This window comes from Gouania willdenowi, chromosome 9 (genome assembly GCF_900634775.1).
Source record: "Gouania willdenowi chromosome 9, fGouWil2.1, whole genome shotgun sequence".
NCBI classification, from domain to species: Eukaryota; Metazoa; Chordata; class Actinopteri; order Blenniiformes; family Gobiesocidae; genus Gouania; species Gouania willdenowi.
This window is the reverse complement of record NC_041052.1, coordinates 7,312,852-7,331,182: the sequence shown is the minus strand read 5'-3', so window position 1 is coordinate 7,331,182 and position 18,331 is coordinate 7,312,852. Positions and strand designations below refer to the sequence as shown.

The 18,331-nt window shown below is 36.8% G+C and overlaps 1 protein-coding gene across 2 annotated transcripts in view; it reads right to left on the bottom strand.

Moving 5' to 3' along the window:
• Window positions 1–7,412: 7,412 nt before the first annotated feature.
• LOC114469299 (transducin-like enhancer protein 4) overlaps window positions 7,413–18,331 on the bottom strand; it is a 38,519-nt gene continuing 27,600 nt past the window's right edge. For both annotated transcript variants that reach the window (XM_028456663.1, XM_028456664.1), the window contains exons 8-16: window positions 17,368–17,500; window positions 16,217–16,404; window positions 15,338–15,414; window positions 14,927–15,176; window positions 13,829–14,076; window positions 12,175–12,322; window positions 11,782–11,932; window positions 11,433–11,509; window positions 7,413–8,801 (exon numbers count right to left, since the gene is read on the bottom strand). In XM_028456663.1, the coding sequence (XP_028312464.1) occupies window positions 8,694–8,801; window positions 11,433–11,509; window positions 11,782–11,932; window positions 12,175–12,322; window positions 13,829–14,076; window positions 14,927–15,176; window positions 15,338–15,414; window positions 16,217–16,404; window positions 17,368–17,500 (1,380 nt within the window). In that variant the 3' untranslated portion in view covers window positions 7,413–8,693. The remainder of the gene's footprint in view (window positions 8,802–11,432; window positions 11,510–11,781; window positions 11,933–12,174; window positions 12,323–13,828; window positions 14,077–14,926; window positions 15,177–15,337; window positions 15,415–16,216; window positions 16,405–17,367; window positions 17,501–18,331) is intronic.

Here is an 18,331-nt window from a genome sequence, read left to right as displayed (position 1 = left end):
AGTAGAAGAGATTTATAAAATACAAGCAATAGATATAGAGTCTTTAGCTTATTGTGAAGAAAAAATAAAGCTTATATAACAATGCAAGAATTCTAGTAGCCAGTGACGTGCCGTGACCCCTAGGGTTGGGTAGGCATGTTGCAAATCGAGACCACCAATGACAATTTCATATGTTTCTGCTGGCAATTGTTAATTCACTTCAAATCAATTTTATTTGTATAAAGCAATTTACAACAAAGTCATCTCAATCATCAAAATATAAAATTCATAATAAGAAAAAACCCAACAAGATCCACATGAACAAGCATTTAGCCATCTACCAAAATCAACATCATAAACACCATCAAAGAAACATAAACAATTATTTTATATAGCCTCCATACTCTCCCAACAAGATATATCTCATGACACGACAGCACATCCAAAAACAGAAAATGACAACAACTCAGAACAGTGTCAGTGAGGAGCATCCACAAAGTCAATCCTTCCTTTTGTACCTTTCACTGTAGAAAGTATGAAACATTTTCTGATCTTACCTTTGCTGAAGCTCTGGTAACTCAGGTGTTGGTCTCCCATCTTTTAAAAGCTGTTGTTTTTCCTCAAAAAAAAGTTTCTCTATCATCTCTAGCGCTGTCCTCCTGCCTGTAGTGTTATCCCGCCCACTAGCTAGAGAACGTAGCAGCAGTGGTCACATGGTATCTATTCACTAATGCACTGTGAACTTACGTATAGCATTTAGCATAGCGCGGTTACGTCCAAAGGCAGCTCTCTACGCTGCCTTTGCATGTAAATGGTTGTCATCTTGGGGACCTGACTGCACGTGCGCAAACACGTAAAACCACGCAATGTGCCTTTGGAAGGGGGTGTGGCCTCCCTCTGCCTTAAAGCGGAGTGAAAAAAAAAAAAAAGACTGTGCAGCTGTTTCAGGAAATAGCGCTGTTTAGTAATTGGGGCTATGAAATGCACAAAATGCGTACACTTTCAAACTTATAGGTACGGTAGGCTATTGGAAATGGAAAAATAAATAATATATGATTATATTATAATTAAAACAAATAATCAAAATATCAATTCACCCTTGGGTAGGCACTGCCTACCTTGCCTATCCTGAAGGCACGTCACTGCTAGTAGCCTATAGTGTACATAACTTACAGTAGGGGCCCAACAAGATGGTTTGTACCCAGGGCCCAAAATGTGGTGCTGCACCCCTGGCTGGTGTTAAGGATCCCAGACGTGATGTGGCTGTGAATATAACTTTTCAACCAAAGTTCACAAATCTGATGCTGAAAGTCACATTTACCGACATTAACACATTGTGCCACTGACACTAGTGTTCTTTACCGTCTTTAGAAATGGGAACTAAAGTTGGTTTTAAATGGAAATCATCATCAGCCTAAAAGCTTGAAAAACATGACCTCTGACCCCAGTGCTTTATTCAAGCCTGTGTACATTTGCGAGAGAACGGGCTGAAGAGCATTCAGACCAACAGCTTTTAGTTCATTTGGTTTTAAGAGGCCCTTCTCCAACGCGTCCACCTATTCCATCAGCGTGCACACAAGTGTCTGTGACCTCCACTCAAATGGAGGCTTGTGTTTTCTTAGGAAACGTACAATGCTCCACTCTGTGCATGAACTCCAACCCTCTCACGCGTCGGCCTCGTCGGGCTCTCTCTACTTTCCTGTGATCCCTGAACCTTTCACAGCGGCAGCCAAGGAGAGACACAATAGATGTAAAAGTGTGAAAAGCTTCATTTAAAAAGAAAAAGAACTTTGAAATGATGTAAAGGTGAGTTTAGGGGAATGACTGATGGCCGAGGTTGAGAATTTGTCTTGGAAGTTTTTACCATAGATTATGTTTCCAACTTGTGTTTGTGATGTCAAAAGCAAATCACACCAGAATTCAATTCAACCATTTTGAACATGATTTTTTTAACCGGAATAACGGAGAAATAACAATGATAACAACAACAACACTAATAACAACAGTGGACAGGTGTTGCAAATTAGCACACATGCTAACACACTTAAAAATAAATCTGGGTCATCGTAACCAATGTCATTGTGGTGTCCACATCAAATGAACAAACAAACAAATAAATAAAGAAAATATAGAAATGAATGAATGAATAATAATAACAATAATAAATGAACGAAAAATGGATTAAAAAAAATAATAAATTGTATAATTGTACTGGAGCTTTAGTGGGAGTGATATCTGTAAACTGGCTGTGTAAATGTATAACTCATGTTTTGCAGCAGTTTATTAAAGACTTATTACCAAAAATGCTTTAAAAAGATTTTCTAAGCTCATAAAACATAGGTTTTATAAAGTGTTTGTATTAGGGATGCTTCAATTTAATTCAATTCAACTTTATTTATATAGTGCAAATTACAACAAAGTCATCTCAAAGCACTTAACAAAATATAGAGTTCATAGTAAAGAACCCAATAAGATCCACATGAACAAGCATCTAGTGACAGTGGGAAGAAAAAACTCCCTCTTTTTTATAGGACGAAATCTCCAGTGGAACCAGGTTCAGAGGTGGCAGACATCTGCTTTGACTGGAGTATGATGGGGTATGCAATGTCTTGTTACATGATAAAAGTGAAGCTGAAATTCCATGGCTGTATATAAATATCATAAAAAAACTCATTAGCAGGTTAATTATTTGCACCAGGAGTGTTCAATGCAGTATTGGTGGACAAGACAACTTTTGGATTGTCGCCATGCAGCCGCTTTAAATTTTTACTCCTTTTAACATAAATTACTTTTGTAGAAAACTTGCAAGATTACAATTATTTTGCTCCTGGAAACTGTACTAAGAAGCACAAAAATAACTAGAAATTTTGCATTTCCTGTAGAAAGAGGATGCATGTGCTGGCCCGCATCGCACTACATTAGCATAGCATTAACCTAGCAATAGCCTTATCGTTGTAATAACTTAGCAACAATCGCGAAAACCAGTTTATATACTAGTATAAGTAAATTCCCAAAAGCTGAAAGTGAACAAACAGCTGAAGCATTAGTTGAAAAGTTTAAAAAAGGTTGAAAAAGGTTTAAAAAGAGATTGAAAAAGGTTGAAAAAGGTTGAAAAAGGTTAAAAAAGGTTGAAAAAGGTTGAAAAGGTTTAAAAAGTTGAAAAAGGTTTAAAAAGTTGAAAAAGGTTTAAAAAGTTGAAAAAGGTTGAAAAGGTTGAAAAAGTTTAAAATGTTTGAAAATTTTGAAAAAGTTTGAAAAGGTTGAAAAAGTTTAAAAAAGTTGAAAAAGTTTGAAAAAGTTTGAAAAATTTGAGAAAGTTTGAAAAATTGAAAAAGTTTGAAAAAGGTTGAAAAAGGTTGAAAAGGTTGAAGAGGTTGAAAAAGTTTGAAATGGTTGAAAAGTTTGAAAAAGTTTGAAATGTTTGAAACAGTTGAAAAAGGTTGAAACAGTTGAATGGTTTGGATCAGTTTCAAAATGGCCGACGATGAAGAGGGTCAAAGTGCACAAGAGGGTCAAAAAGGTTCGAACTTTCAATGTAAGTGGAAGAGAGCAAAAAGTTCCACGAGAAATAACTCAAAAAGTTGAAAAGTTTTGAAAAAGCTGGAACATAGCAGAGAAGTGCAGAATTTTCTGAAAAGTTTGATTCCTCAATTGTTGAAATTGGTTGAAAACTGTGGGACGAGTTTGAGACGACGGAAGAATAATAACATATAATAATAAAGGGGAACGAATACAATAGTGAGGATAATGCATCCTCACTAATTATTTGCAATTGTACAGATTGTGCTGGGAAATCATAATGGATGGAGCACTAGGTTGGTACATATATCATGTGACAAGACATAGCAATATTAAAACGTCACAAGATGTATTATCAAGGGGGCAAGTGGCATAGCAGTAGGGGGTGGGGGGATCAGGAATCAGATTTTTTTTTTTAAATTCACACGATCTACACATCTACACACAAGTTTGTTATGGTATCGCAATCCCATTATCACCTATTGTATCATATCGAGAACTCTGTATATCATCCCATCCCTAATAGTTACCATTGATCAGTTTTTTGCAGCTAATGAACCATGCAAACCTTGTAATTGAAAAAAAAAAAAATAAATAAATAAATATATATATATATATATACTGTATATATACATACCTAGGCTGATTTTCTGCTTTGTTCAAAATACTTTTGATTTTGATTTTTGTAAATTAATAATTCAAAATAAAATGGTAATTTATCTTTTAATGCATAAGTTAATCATGGAAATGTATTTTGTGTCTTGACCCATCACGGACCTCTGAAACTGACTCATTTGAATCCCTAAGGTTTGATCGAACCCAGGTTGAGAACCACTGCCATAGTTTGGTAATCATTTTGTGTAAGTGTGTTCTTCAAAACTTCACATGCTTGCCTTAAAATGGCATAAATATTCACTGTCAGAGGCACTTCTCAAACAGTACGGTTATTAGAACAATCATGGAGATTGTTTTAAAGGTCTACCCAAATACATTAGGCTGCAGAGACCGTTTTTGCTGCTACGTGCTCTGTTTGTGTAATCCCACTCTTGTGTCTGACTGGAAAGTGGTCAATTTGCATGCTGTAAGTGCTCTTAATCTAAAGTGCTGAAGTAGGGTGGCTCATTCCCACATTGCAGTGCCCACCTTTCCTCCTCCTTTCTCACTTTTGGTGGCGTGGAGTGTTGGTTGGAGAGTGGTAACGGGAGTATCATTCACTGTAATGGTGGAGCGACCTCCTCCACAGCCCTCACTTAGATCACTTAATCCACTTTAGCAGTGCTGAGCTGTGCTCCACACAAAAACAGCACGTTCACAATGGAAGGACAGACAAAGTGGCGTTGACCTATGAACTTAGCTTAAGCTAAAAAGCAACACGGAACCTGTGAAAAGCTGTTTCTCAGTCACCGCTCACTCAGTGCGGATGGAAAGTATAGGCCTGAACAACTGATCAGGTGATACTTCAATTATTAATAACACAAAAAATTGTTTGGTCAGAGAAGAACATTTTTTTAATCAAATTAAATATTTAACATACTAGATGGTAGTGTCTAAGTCAGACATGGACAACTGGTGGACCTCGATCTAATGTTTTGAAGCCACTAATGTAAATGCACAGAAATACACAAAAGTACAGAAAAACATGGGATTGGACCTTTGTGCTGAATTTGGTGATTGTTCACGGATGGGAAATATGATTTCTTTGGAAGAAGTAGTGGAAAAAGAAGACGGCGAAGCAGAAGTGGAGGAGAGGAAGAAGAAGTGGAAAAGAGAAGAAGTGGAGCAGAGAAGAGAAAGAAGAAGTGGAAGAGAGAAGAGGAAGAATAAGTGGAAGAAGAAGAGAAAGAAGAAGAGGAAGAAGTGGAAGAAAGAAGAGGAAGAATAAGTAGAAGTGGAACAAGGTGATGAAAAAGAAGAGAAAGAAAAGAGAAGGAATAAGTAGAAGAAGGAGAGGATGAAAAAGAAGCAGAGGTGGAAAAGAGAAGAGGAAAAAGAAGTAGAAGTGTAGGGAGATGATGAAAAAGAAGAGAAAGGAGTGGAAGAGGAATCAGAAAAAGAAGGTGGTTTATCCTCTGCTTTGTGTCTTTACAAAGGAATGAATAAATGATGAAGTCAGGAAAACACTTCACACAGTATTTTATTAAAATCAACCACAGACTAGAAAAAACAGAGCAAAGGCATTTTTAATTGAATTAAAGTAACTGAAATGATTCTCTGGTGTAAGCTTGAGCAATTTAATTCTCATAGTTTAAACTGAATCCTTTATGGACTCATTATAATCACTGCACAACATTGTTTCTGTGTCAGCTCATGTTAGCCAGAAAACATGGAGGCATTAAGTACAACAAGGAACAATCAAATCTTAGTCTCGGTGTTAACATGAGTAGAACCACCGAGGATTTTAATATATCCACATGTAGGTCACAATTCATTACCAAAGCATCGCAGACTGGGAGACGAGCTTCCAGAATAAGGCAAACATGACCAGTCTATGGGAATATACAGTGGCTGAGAACAATTACTGTATGTGTTCAAACAGAAAATGTCTTTAAGAAACAATAAAAACATTAAAGAACATGTAGAAAAATAATGGACATGATTCAGATATGACTTAGATTACAATCTCCAACTCTCAGCGGGTGATAGCATTCTAGGCTATCACTAATAATCACAATCAGCTTTTGCTATACAATAATAAATAGCTTTTAAAGTTCGTTATTTGGTTTGAAAGGGATTTTTGTAATTAATTTTTTTTTTTAAATTAAAATATTATTGTTTAAAGCTGCTTGGGACAATAAAAGTTTTTTAGAACTGGACCTGTATTTTAATCCTAAAGTTGTGACCTCAAAAACTCTGCCAGTGACATTTCTGGTGTTTTTACAGGTTGAAAGTTGTTGATATTTTGGCTTCCACTGAAACACCCGAATACGGCTGAAATGTAACTTATTGCAGATTGACGTCATATCACAGGGAATGAGCATAAACAAACCAGGACAAAAATGGCTTCCAGTGAATCTGTCTTGTCTTGTGAAGGAACACATCCCAGTTAGAAGAAGAGCAGTCAGAGCGCTAACCTCCGCCAAAGCGCTAAATCTCCTCTTTGTTAGATATTGGCAGTAAATGTTTCGAGCAATCCAGATACGATCCTGGTGAAACTTGATGAGCTGATTGAGGAACCAACCTGACATAACTGTCATAAATAAATCATTTTATAAAGATTGGTCAATTACAAACCGAGATATGAATTCTTGAAATTTTGCCAAAAAGAGATTTTTTTTTATACTGATTTTTTAAATATACTGATCCAGAATCAGTATATTTATCTGAATCCCTTCCATAATTCAATGGTATCTTCTATGGTGTAAGGTTTATCTTTGGTTAACATTTTGTCAAAATCTGTTAAATAGTTTTGATATAATCCTGTTAGAAAACAAACAAAAAATATTATATAATTCTTACAGCAAGTTTTTTTTGTATAATATGTTAAGGTTTAATTTATTCAGACAACTTTTTTTTTTTAAAGTAAATTAACTGAAAAAAAGTAATTTGCATAAATTTACCTTACAGCTGATATCCGGAGTTTCTAAGAAACATCTCAATGTCCCGCCCTAAACGGCTCCACTTCCTCCCACTGCCTCTGCCAATCTACCAGAAGCCACGCCTTTACTTTTCTGCAAGTGCATAAGGTCACATCGGGTTGCATTGATATAGGTCTATGGGTCAGGTAAGAGCCAACATCATATTTACCTGTTTGCTGTTGTGACACACGGCCTTGTTTCTGTGCACAGTTCCACATTCACTTTGATTGACAGTCTCAAAAACAGGAAGTCAAAGCCTATTGGCTGGGTGTAGTCGGCGATCGTTTCCATTTGTATAGGGGTCTATATGACGAAGGAGGGACTTATATACTTTAATGTATATGAATGACCCCCTGCAGTAGACTATAGTCAAAGACTAGTTGTTTTTTTTCGCATTTCAAAAGAACGTTACATAAACATAGATTTCTCAAAAACTCCGGATATCCGCTTTAATATATTAGAAAATAATACCTGCTTAGTTCAACCGAAGTTCAGGTCACATGACCAAACAAACTCTTTGTGGAGTCAAAAACAATGTTGTGAGGGTGTTTGTAAATTAATCATCTTGTTTTTTTCATTTATTGATCTATGAGCCCTACACTGTCTTTATCTGTGTTGTAAAAACAAATATTAGTTATCGTCCCCAGCAGCTTTAACTGATCTGATACACAACTGAACGTGTAAAACAAGTGTTGGTCTGAACAATTTCAGCTCCAGACGTACACATTGGACATTAGGGCATAAAACACACATTGACTAGTATTGTTAAATAATTAAGAGACTCCCATGAAACCCAATGATTCAAATTTTGGAACTGAAGGAAACAAACTCTTGTGAAAACCCAACCACACTCACAGAAAGCTTGGAGAGAACAAAATCTGAAAGTAAACAAAGCCACAAACGTGTCTTAATTACAGGCCATGTTACATTGTAATAATAATAATAATAATATTTCTCATCTATCTTCAAATTAGGCCTTGAGTCAAATATATTTAATTCAAAACATACATTAATGTCACTGTGTGTGTTTAGCAAAATTTTTTGGATAATGACAATTTTTTGGATAATGACAAAATTTTTGCTACATTACTAAAAGATTCAAGTCTCACAGTAAACTCTGAACTGTTGACAGCAAAGAAGGCAAAATGCTGAATCAGGACACTATTTGTTCACATTTGGCTGAATTAAGACTTAATCACATCAGCACATTTCTGTCACGTGATGTTTGTGGTTTCAGGATGAAATACACTTACCTGTAATCGTTTGGCAGCATGTACGAAACACACGCGATATACTTTTGTGGTAAAAATTCTAAAACATTTTAAACATAGAAAAACAAAGTCAGCAGAAGTTAATGTCAACAGAAAATCCTTTATGCTTTTAGTCCACATGGAGTTTCACTTGTCCTCAAAGTGACCAAAACCAAATAAGAAAATTAAAAAAAAAATGTAGATTATAATCTCTGTGCTTGATTCCACATTTAGTTTTGATCCACAACCAGCTGAAAAGTCAATAGTTTACTGTTTCAGAAAGTGTTTGATTTGTTCTTTTTTTAAAAAGACTTTATACACATTATTCACGGGGACGTCATGGGGCCTGGGTGGTGGACCCACACAGATCCTAGTAGATGACCTCGTAGACGGTTGCCTTTTTATCTCCTGAGCCGGTCACAATGTACTTATCGTCTATGGAAATGTCGCAGCTCAGCACGGAGGACGACTCCTTTGACTACAAGGGAAATAGAAATGAAGGCCATGAGTGGACAGGCTAATGTTCTATATGACCTTTGGTGTGTCAGGGCAAAAATTGTTAGTTATGTTTATTAACATATTTACTCATAGACCTTATTCTTTTTAAGGCTTTAAGTTGAGACTTTTCATTTCTGCTGTCTCATGTTTTCTGCTCTCTTCTCGAGTTCAGCTTCCCAAAACACATCTTATCCCTCAGACACAGAGGCATCACACACTCACATGCCTACACACACTCACATAGTCACACATACACACCCAATACACATCCATTCATACACACAAACACCATACACGCACACACCTCCAACACTCACGACAATCAGGAGATACCAGAGAACTGGTTGTTTTGACCTAAAGAAGAAACTCTCTTTTCACTCTTCTTTCACCTCCTCTGTCCTCTTTATCTCCTGGGGGGAGGAGGGAGGGGGACTGAGGGGGAATATACGTGATGAGTTAGAACTGTGGGCCACTCGATCATCGGACGTCCGCCCGGGCGGTCACTAATTTTGTCCATCTTTGTACTCTTTTTTATTTAGTTTTATAATAAACCTTTTTTATAAAATCATCAATGCCTCGCCTGGACTCCATCACTCAACCAGAACAATAAATCATGTCTCCAAATGAGGTCAACCGCAAATTTGCCGTGACAGGTGTAAAACTTGAATGAAAACATACTCATTTACTACTTATTATATTAGTGTTGTGCCAATACAAGTATCATGAGGGGCCCCAATATGGCACTAAAAAGCTGGGAAGTGCTAACTATTAACACATCCATGCTATTTATAGCATCAAACTCTTCTTCAAACGCAGCTCTTTGCAACAGTGTGACAATACTCGATACGGCAATATATCGCGATATTTTTCTGCACGATCAATTATCGATATGCTCGCGCAAGTATTGATTTTTTTTCTTCTGCTTTTTCACTAAAATGTGCAGGTAGGTCTTCACAGAAATGTTGTCACTGTTTGTTGAAGGAACCAATATATTGTTTACAGGAATATTGCACTATAATGGTGTCACTGGTGAGAAAGACCCTATTTTTTGTTTACAGAAAGCACTATTGGAGATACTTATTCGTTTACATTGGTATGTTGACACTTATATACAGAAATGTTGCATTAAAATAGTGTCACTGTTCATAGGACACTTTTTCAATTTATTATCTTTCAGAGATGCTAGTAAAGTGCCCGTCGGAAGTATGTATTCATATAGTGGGCGCTTAAGTAGAGTTGTTAATTATGGGCATAATTATAACAACATACTCTGTAGCATTATAAAGGGGTATATTTGCAGGTGCAAAGTAAAATGCAATTTCCCTGGTTTAATTCTATGAGACATGCGCATGATGAATGTTTTTTTTTTTTTTTACTAATTTTTAGATTTTTTTTGTTTGGTGTATTTTTCTGTAATTATGTTTTTTGAAGTCCATTTTCAATTGTCTTTTTGTGCATTTTTTGTATAATTATTGTTTTTTGTTGCCATTGTAGTGTGCTTCTGGAGTCATTTTGTGTATTTTTGTTTTGTTTTTTTTTTGTGTAGTTTTCTGCTTTTCTGTTGTCATTTTAGTGTATTTTTTGTATAAATATTTTTGGTGTATATTGAGTCATTTTCATTTTTTTGTTGTCGTTTGGTGTATTTTTCTGTAATATATGTTTTTTGGAGTCATTTTGTGTGTTTTTGGAGCCTTTTTGTATATATTTGGGCATTTCTGTTGTCGTTTTGTGTGCTTCCTGTATAAATATTGTTTAGTTTTTTTGTTTTACGTCATTTGTGCATTTTTTGTATAATTATTGTTTTTTGTTGCATTTGTAGTGTGATTCTGCCCTGTACAGCATTACTTAAAATAAAAATACTTACTTATACTTCTATTCATAATTCTCTCAATTCAACCCACTCGCCACAGATTGTAGAGTCTACAGGTGCTAAATTTTATGGGAGGGGCGGGGCCAATATTTCCAGCTAATAGCAAAATTTGATCGCAACAGCCAGGTTTTAACCCATAGAGGGCAGTCTATCTTACATTTTTACGACAAAATATGCCAAATAGAAAAACTGAGTAAAAGTTGGACAAGAATCAATCAGAAACACAAGTTCCTGCTCAAATACATTTGTTTTTAAGCTTAAAAAAGTGGTGTTGAAGTGAAGCTATACAGCCCATGTGGCTGCATCTTGTAAGATTTCTGAAAAACTAAAGAAGACAAACGTGTCGCATTGTGAAAATATTCACGGTAGGACACAGCAGCATGGACTCTGATTGAATAAAAGATTTCTGACATTGTAAATGTGTTTTTCAGGTTATCTTCAGTTACAAGTCGGTGCTACAGCCCTTCATGAACCTGTCACTGTGTTCCCTATAGGACCTTCGTATGAAAAACGAGGCAGTAAAACCATACTGTGCACCAAGCTTTAGGTCATGTTTCTGCTTCCTACCTTTTGCAGATTTTGGATTTGGTCCCATGTTTATTAACTAGATTTTGGAATGTTAAGTAGCTCATCATTCTGTAAAGGAGCCACTGTGGTGTTTAAATGCCTGATAATGAGCTGCATCACATGTGTTGAAACAGAAATCTGACTGAGAATGAAGCTTGAGGTCTATTTTCTTACTTGGAATATACTGGCTCCATATGGGGTTCTCCATGCATTGAGCAGATTGTCTTTTCCAGTGCTCACAAACCACTTTCCTGCAAATAAGGAAAATATGTTACATAAGAAAAGAAAAACAGCAAGAATAGTTAAAAAAAAAAATATCAAAGATTAAATGCAAAATCCTTTTTTACAATCTCACACACACACTGGAGTGTCTTTACCTACTACAGAAATATATTGATCCAATTTGAACAAAACTACAACTTTCTTAGTGACTCAAAACTAAATCCCCCAAAAAATTCAGTTCAAAGCAATTTATTAAATCTATTATCTCTGCAAGCTTTACTTGTGTACGCTTCATTCTTACCACAGTGAGCAAATCGCAGTGACAGGACGCAGCTTTCGTGCAGGTGGAGCTGGTACTTGTCAGGTTTGCTCACATGTAGAACCTCCACGTTGCTGTTCTCCATACCCACTGCCAACCACTCGCCCGTTGGACAATACCCAAGTGAGAAGATCTGCAACAAAACCCATCAATCCGCAATTATTAATCTATTTTTAATCGCTAACATCCCATATGTGTGTGTTGTTGCTTTTTACGCATATTTTAAGTGCTCAAAGTATGAATTTAGACAGTTTTTTTTTAAAGGCTAAAAAATCTAAAATAATATTCTTTATGTGAAAAACTGATAAAACCATTGAAACATGTTGCTGAAAATGATTTCCTCCTTTGTGTGCTCATGCTTGCATGTACCAGTACCTGAGAGGTGAAATCATGCTGTTGCAGCTGCCGTCCCTCTCTAAGATCCCAGGACCGCACAGTGTTATCTAACCCACCGGTCCACAGTTTGGTGCCATCATTGGAGATGTCTATACAACTGGCTCCATCGGTGTGGCCCTGAAACTGCCTGCAGAGAAAACACAACAAGAGTAATCCAGACTAAAGGTCTGATATGGATCTCTAAAAGCATCTGAATGGAACACTGACATCTCTTTCCAGCACAAATGTGTGTTTATATTTCAACCAGAACCTTCCAAGCATCACCCACTGCTATTTTTAATCACAGCAAAATCAGAGGAAAATAAAAGCATGAAAAAATAATGCAGAATGAGTAGAAAACCTACAAGATAAAACTGTTAATAAATGTCATTTGTGTTTATTAAAAAGGAGTTAGTGCCTGGAAATTGTCGATACATATATTATTTGGGTTTTTACTACGTTGGATGGCTGGGAGACAGAAACAAAAAAAAAAAGATGTCATGCTATATTCTTTCACATTCACATATTTATGTAAATATGTAAGTTACTCTTTAATTATGTTCAGTCAGCAAAATAGTGCTGAATGTGTGTGTGTCTGTTATATTTTACACTGAAAACTCTTAATTCCATGCCTGAGCTGCTCTGACTGCCATGTATGAGTGAATCCATGTGGTGTTTTGTACTCCATTAAACATGGGACTACGAAGGGAAATTAGCACTTAGCTAAATCTGGTGTATTTACATTTTCGGCTGTACATTAATACAAACTGTCCCACTCAAATAAACAAATAAATAAAACATAAAACATCACTACCTAGCCTGTCATGGAGTTCGTTGCATATCAATGTAAAAGACCTAAAAGCTGTTACAGGTAATCTAATGTGGGACATAACTTCATCATGGTGACCCATTTTCCAAGGCATTTTTTTTTCTTGGGAGAGGGATAAGACTTTAAATGTTTTAAGAGTGTACACAGTTCTGTTTATTTCTTTAGTGAGTAATAGGTGAAGTAATGTTTTCAAAATTAAAGCTCTTTCACTTTTTAGGTGATTTTTTAATTCTTTGTGCATTTTCGGCACTAGATCAGAAACACCATATGTTAAGGTTTTATTTATTCAGACAAGTTTTTTCAGGAATTGTACTTTGAAGTTTACTTTGATCTCTTGACATGTTTCGACTGCCAACTGTCAGTCTTCCTCAGGGACATCTACTGATTGCTTTGATGTGTCCTTGTGAGTCCTTTCTGCCACGCCCCCTGTCGCCCGATGGCCTCTGCAGAAGAAAAAAGGCTCCCTCGTCTCTGTTGATGTTAAAGCTCCGCTTTCAGATCTCGAAGGCTTCTTTGTTCCAACTTTTGTGTTTGTTTCCTTTTGTCACATTTATTTTTTCGCTGTCCCAATCTATGACGTGATTTTCTGTTCACGTTTCACTCCCCTCAGGGGGTGTGGGCAGCTTGAGAGGCCACGCCCAGAAAAAATTCATAAGGACACATCAAAGTGATCAGTAGATGCCTCTGAGGAAAACTGATAGCTGGCAATCGAAACATGTCAGGAGACTAAAGTAAATTTAAACGTAAATTCCCTGAAAAAAGTAAACATATTATTTCAAAAAATTACTACTACGATCAGAACTATCTGTCTGCCAATTATTGTACCTGACTAGCGTCTGGTTATGAAGATCCCACACAGCTATGTTTCCGTCTGAGCAGCAGGAGAAGCAGACTTTGGAGTCGGGGCTGATGGCGAGAGCGTAACAAGCAGGAGCAGAGGAGGTGAGTTCGGCTTTGATCCGAGGAGTCGGTGTCGCCAAATCCCAGATGGACAGAGTGCTGGCCTCGCCCCCGACAATCAAAGTGCGACCGTCGGGAAGTAACCGACACGAGCGGATGTAGTTGTCCCTGTTCTGAGGCAACAGAAACAATAGAGTCATGTGAGGTGAGGTAATCCCTCTGATTAAACCAGTGCTTCTCAAAGTGTGTGGCGCACCCCCCAGGTGGGGAATGGAGGTATGATAGGTGGGGCGCGACAAACGGGAGGAAATTTTCAATTTCATGCCAATCTTCTGGAAAACCTTTCTGCATTGACAATAAAGAACATTAACACTAAACAAAACGCCTACACACAAAGGAAGTTCTAATGAGAAGCCTAATAATTTAACCGTTACTAAAAGAGCATTAATGTAACAAATTGTAATGTGGAACTAAAGTGTAAAAATATTGTCGGCATGTAGAGTGGAACAATAGCTGACTTAAATAAATCGTGTTCTTCTTGTTTTCCTTTTTTCTGCTAAATACACATTTATTTGGGTATGAAGTAGTGCTGTTGATCGATTCTAGTCCAACTCTCAACATTTTAGTCAAAGCATTTCAATTTGGCATATTTTGTTGTAAAATATCAGAGTGACTGCCCTCTATGGGTTGAAACCAGGCTTTTATCATTGGTTTGTTGTTACTGGCTGTGAAGAAGATCATGTGATGTTTTGGGACCATCTTGTGTCACAAACAAGAACTGCTAGCCCCGCCTCATTTATAAAAACTAGCACCTGCCTTACTTGTATATACTGTATGTATATATCCATCCTTTATTATTATTATTATTACAATTATTATAGTGTTTCTGGTTAGTTTTTTGTTCTTCACACCATCCACCAAGTTAAATTCCTTGTATTGTTTTTAAACTGTACGTGGTGAAGTGGGAAATACCCAAAAAGTTGGAGAAGCACTGGATTAAACAGACGAATGTGTTGCACTCACGAGGCAGTCGAGCTGAGACACTGGGGTCTTGTTTCCTGGGTGACTGATGTCCCACACTTTGACACAGCCTTTCCCTCCAGTGTAGACATGACGCGTCGGGTTACTGATGGTAACTGCACACACGACCTCGCCGTGGCACAGAGTATTGATCTGTCGAGCGTGGCGTGGGATGCCGGGGCCAATCAGTGCGTCCGAGGGAAAAGGCACGGGCTGCATTTGTCCGTCAGCGCTCACATGAAAGGAGTAGGCTCTGGAGGAAGGAAGGAAAAGCCATGTTGAGGGACAAAGAGCGATGAGAAAACGAGAGGTCAGTGACCAAGGAAAGATAAAAGCAGGCCAAAGGAGAAAGTATTTTATTTTTTTGTAATTTTACTGAGATAGTGACATTTGAGACTGAGATGGGACACGTACGGTTTTCCACCAGGAATGCCTGACAGGTTGGGAGGAAGGCCTGGGACACGTATGTGGTGGTGAGGGTCAAATCCAACCTGAAAAGAAAGTGCACGAAAAAGAACTAAAGACTAACTTTTCAACGATGAATGAAGCTAATATTTGACTTAAAATTACACACATTATGATATACACATAATTCCAGCAAGTTCATTTTGTCTTCTTTTTCTGAAAAAATGTTACGGTTTCATTTATTTCAGGAAATTTTCTTTCATGTTTGGACTGCTAACTGTCAGTCTTCCTCAGAGGCATCTACTGATTTCTTTGATGTGCTTTGATTAACTCGAAAGTAAATTTCAAGGTAAATTTCCTGAAAAAAGCTTGTATGAATGAAACTTTAACACACAGTATTATTATTATTATTATTATTATTATTATATCATGTTACTCATCGTAATTAGCTCTAAAAGGGTGTTTGTGCAAAATGTGTGGCTTTTGTGCATGAAAAGCATCAAATCACGAAAAAGATTATTAATATTTGGGGTGTCCCGATCGGATATTCATATTGAATTTTGGTCTAAAATCAGTAATCAGATTACTCTAAAATTTTTATTTGGTTTTATTAAGGTTATATTTCAGGGTCTTCTAATTCACCTTTTATTTATTTTTGCAATTGTAGAATATTCTTATGTTTAAGCTTAACATTTTTGTAACTCATTGGTTAAAAATAAATGGCATTCGACATTATAAAATAGGTAATAAAAGTAAGTCTGATTCGTGCTGATATCGAAATGAATCAATATCTGCATCAGCCAATAACCAACGCTGCAATATTGATATCATATAAGAAGTGCAAAAGTTGTATCAGGGACCCCAGAATTAATGTGATTATCATATTACCACTTGTGTTCGTCCGTAGGCCGCCACAGCGGCTGCAGCCACTGCGCTCATCTGGGGAGAGATGTTGTGCAGGCCGCTGTAAGCCACGCCCGCGCCAGTCAGATCGCCGTTAATGCCCGGGTGGGGAACCATTCCGAACGGACCGGGGTACGAGCATGGCACCGCGAGCGGTGTGCGCAGACCAGAAGCTAAACAAAACAAAACAAAAACAACTTGTAATCATACATAAATAATAATCACTAGAGATGTAACGATTCACTCAACTCCCGATTCGATTCACGATACGATTCTCTCACGATTTATTTTACAAAATGGGACTGTAGACAAATTTTGTCTACTGTAGAAAATACTGTATTATTTTCCTTTTTTTTTCATTGTCAAAAGAATTCCTTGATAAACTATTCAAAACAATGCAATTTAACTAAAAATAAATCTTAAATGAAATAAATAAAGGAATAATACCAATGAAAATGAAGCCTATTAATTTAAATTCTGGTTCTATAATAAACAATGCAAAACTGTATAATAGTTCTTTTTCTTTTAAAAGTGCAACTGAAAATGTATTGTGTGCCTTAACAATTGGACTTTAAAAAAAAAAAAAAAAAACCGATTGCACTAATTTACGTCATATTTTTTTGGACCAGCAGAGGGCGCTGGTAACACAGTGGTCGGTTGGCATGCAGATATCTTGCAGTGAAGAAGAGAAGCCATGCTAGCAGACAGAGCTAATAGAAAAGCGTGACTTTTACAGATATTCAAGTAATATTACAGATATTCTTTCGGTGCTAAAGGGGTAATGAATCATTTATTAACATATTTAAGAGCAGAAGGCGGCCAGAAAGAAAGTATTAGCAGACTCCGCCCGCCGCCTACACTTGTGGATAGCGCTCTCTGCTGGTTAAAAAAAGTACTGCGATTCAATTTTCAGAAAATCGATATCAACCGTGATACCTATGAATCGATTTTTAACTGCCTTACGATTAATCGTTACATCCCTAATAATCACATTACAAAATAAGCGCAAACCTCAGCCAAAAGCACCAAATCTCCTCTTGGTCAGATATTGACAGTTACTGTATCTGGATCACATAATTATGAAGCAAGTTATGAATTTAATGGAAGGTCTATCTTTACCTTTGACCAATACTCACCCAAAGCTTCCACCCCTGACGTTTTAGGAGGTGCAGGTCTTAAGCCTGGGGTGGAGGTGCTGCTTGGTGTGGGGGCTTCAGAGCGAGAGGTGGGGGAGCTGGACTTAGACACAGGAGTGGTAGACTTCTCATTCTACAGCGTTAGGCGACAAAAAGGACATTATCGACAATTTAAATACAACAAACGTACCGGTACTTAAATGTTAAATTAATAGCGTTAAATGTAGGGGTGTCCCGATAACACCTTTTCACTTCTGATAGGATAACGATATTGTAACCTTACGTATTGGTTGATATCATCATGAATCATACATACGTTTATTAGTTAGTTTCTGGTGTGGAATGTTAAAAAAGGCTTGATCCAGTGGTATTACTCAAATACAAAACAATAGTCAGCAACAGTAGGTTTGAGGAAAAAGTGACCCATTTATTATTAACAATTGAATAATATACTGTATATGTTTTTTTTATTTTCAAATATAAGACCCTGAAAAAGCAAGAAAAACTAAAAATATATTTTAAAAGTGTAAAATAACCACTAGTTTAGCTTAAACATAAGCATATTCTATAATTTACATTCTACAATGTATTGGAGTGCTTATATTTTAGATGCAGGCCAATATAACAACACTATTTTTTTCTTCCTGATTTCAGATCGGGGCACCTTTAGTTAAATGTATATTTTAGAGTCATATTTTTATTGCTGCAACATTTTGAGGCTGTAGCTGTGCATTACCAAGATGTTAGGAGCAGTCAAAGAAGTCATCGCAAAGTCAACATCTCAAACTGGTTTATATTCCTAGAACTATTCTATACTGCAACTACAGGGAAAACTGATCACATTGAGGAGTTTGGTCCTTTCAATCAGAAACACTGACACTTAATCATTGATTAATGTGTGTCCTGATGAACAACAATTTCGTCTAAAGATGTTATTTCCTACTCTAATCATCATTAATGTTAC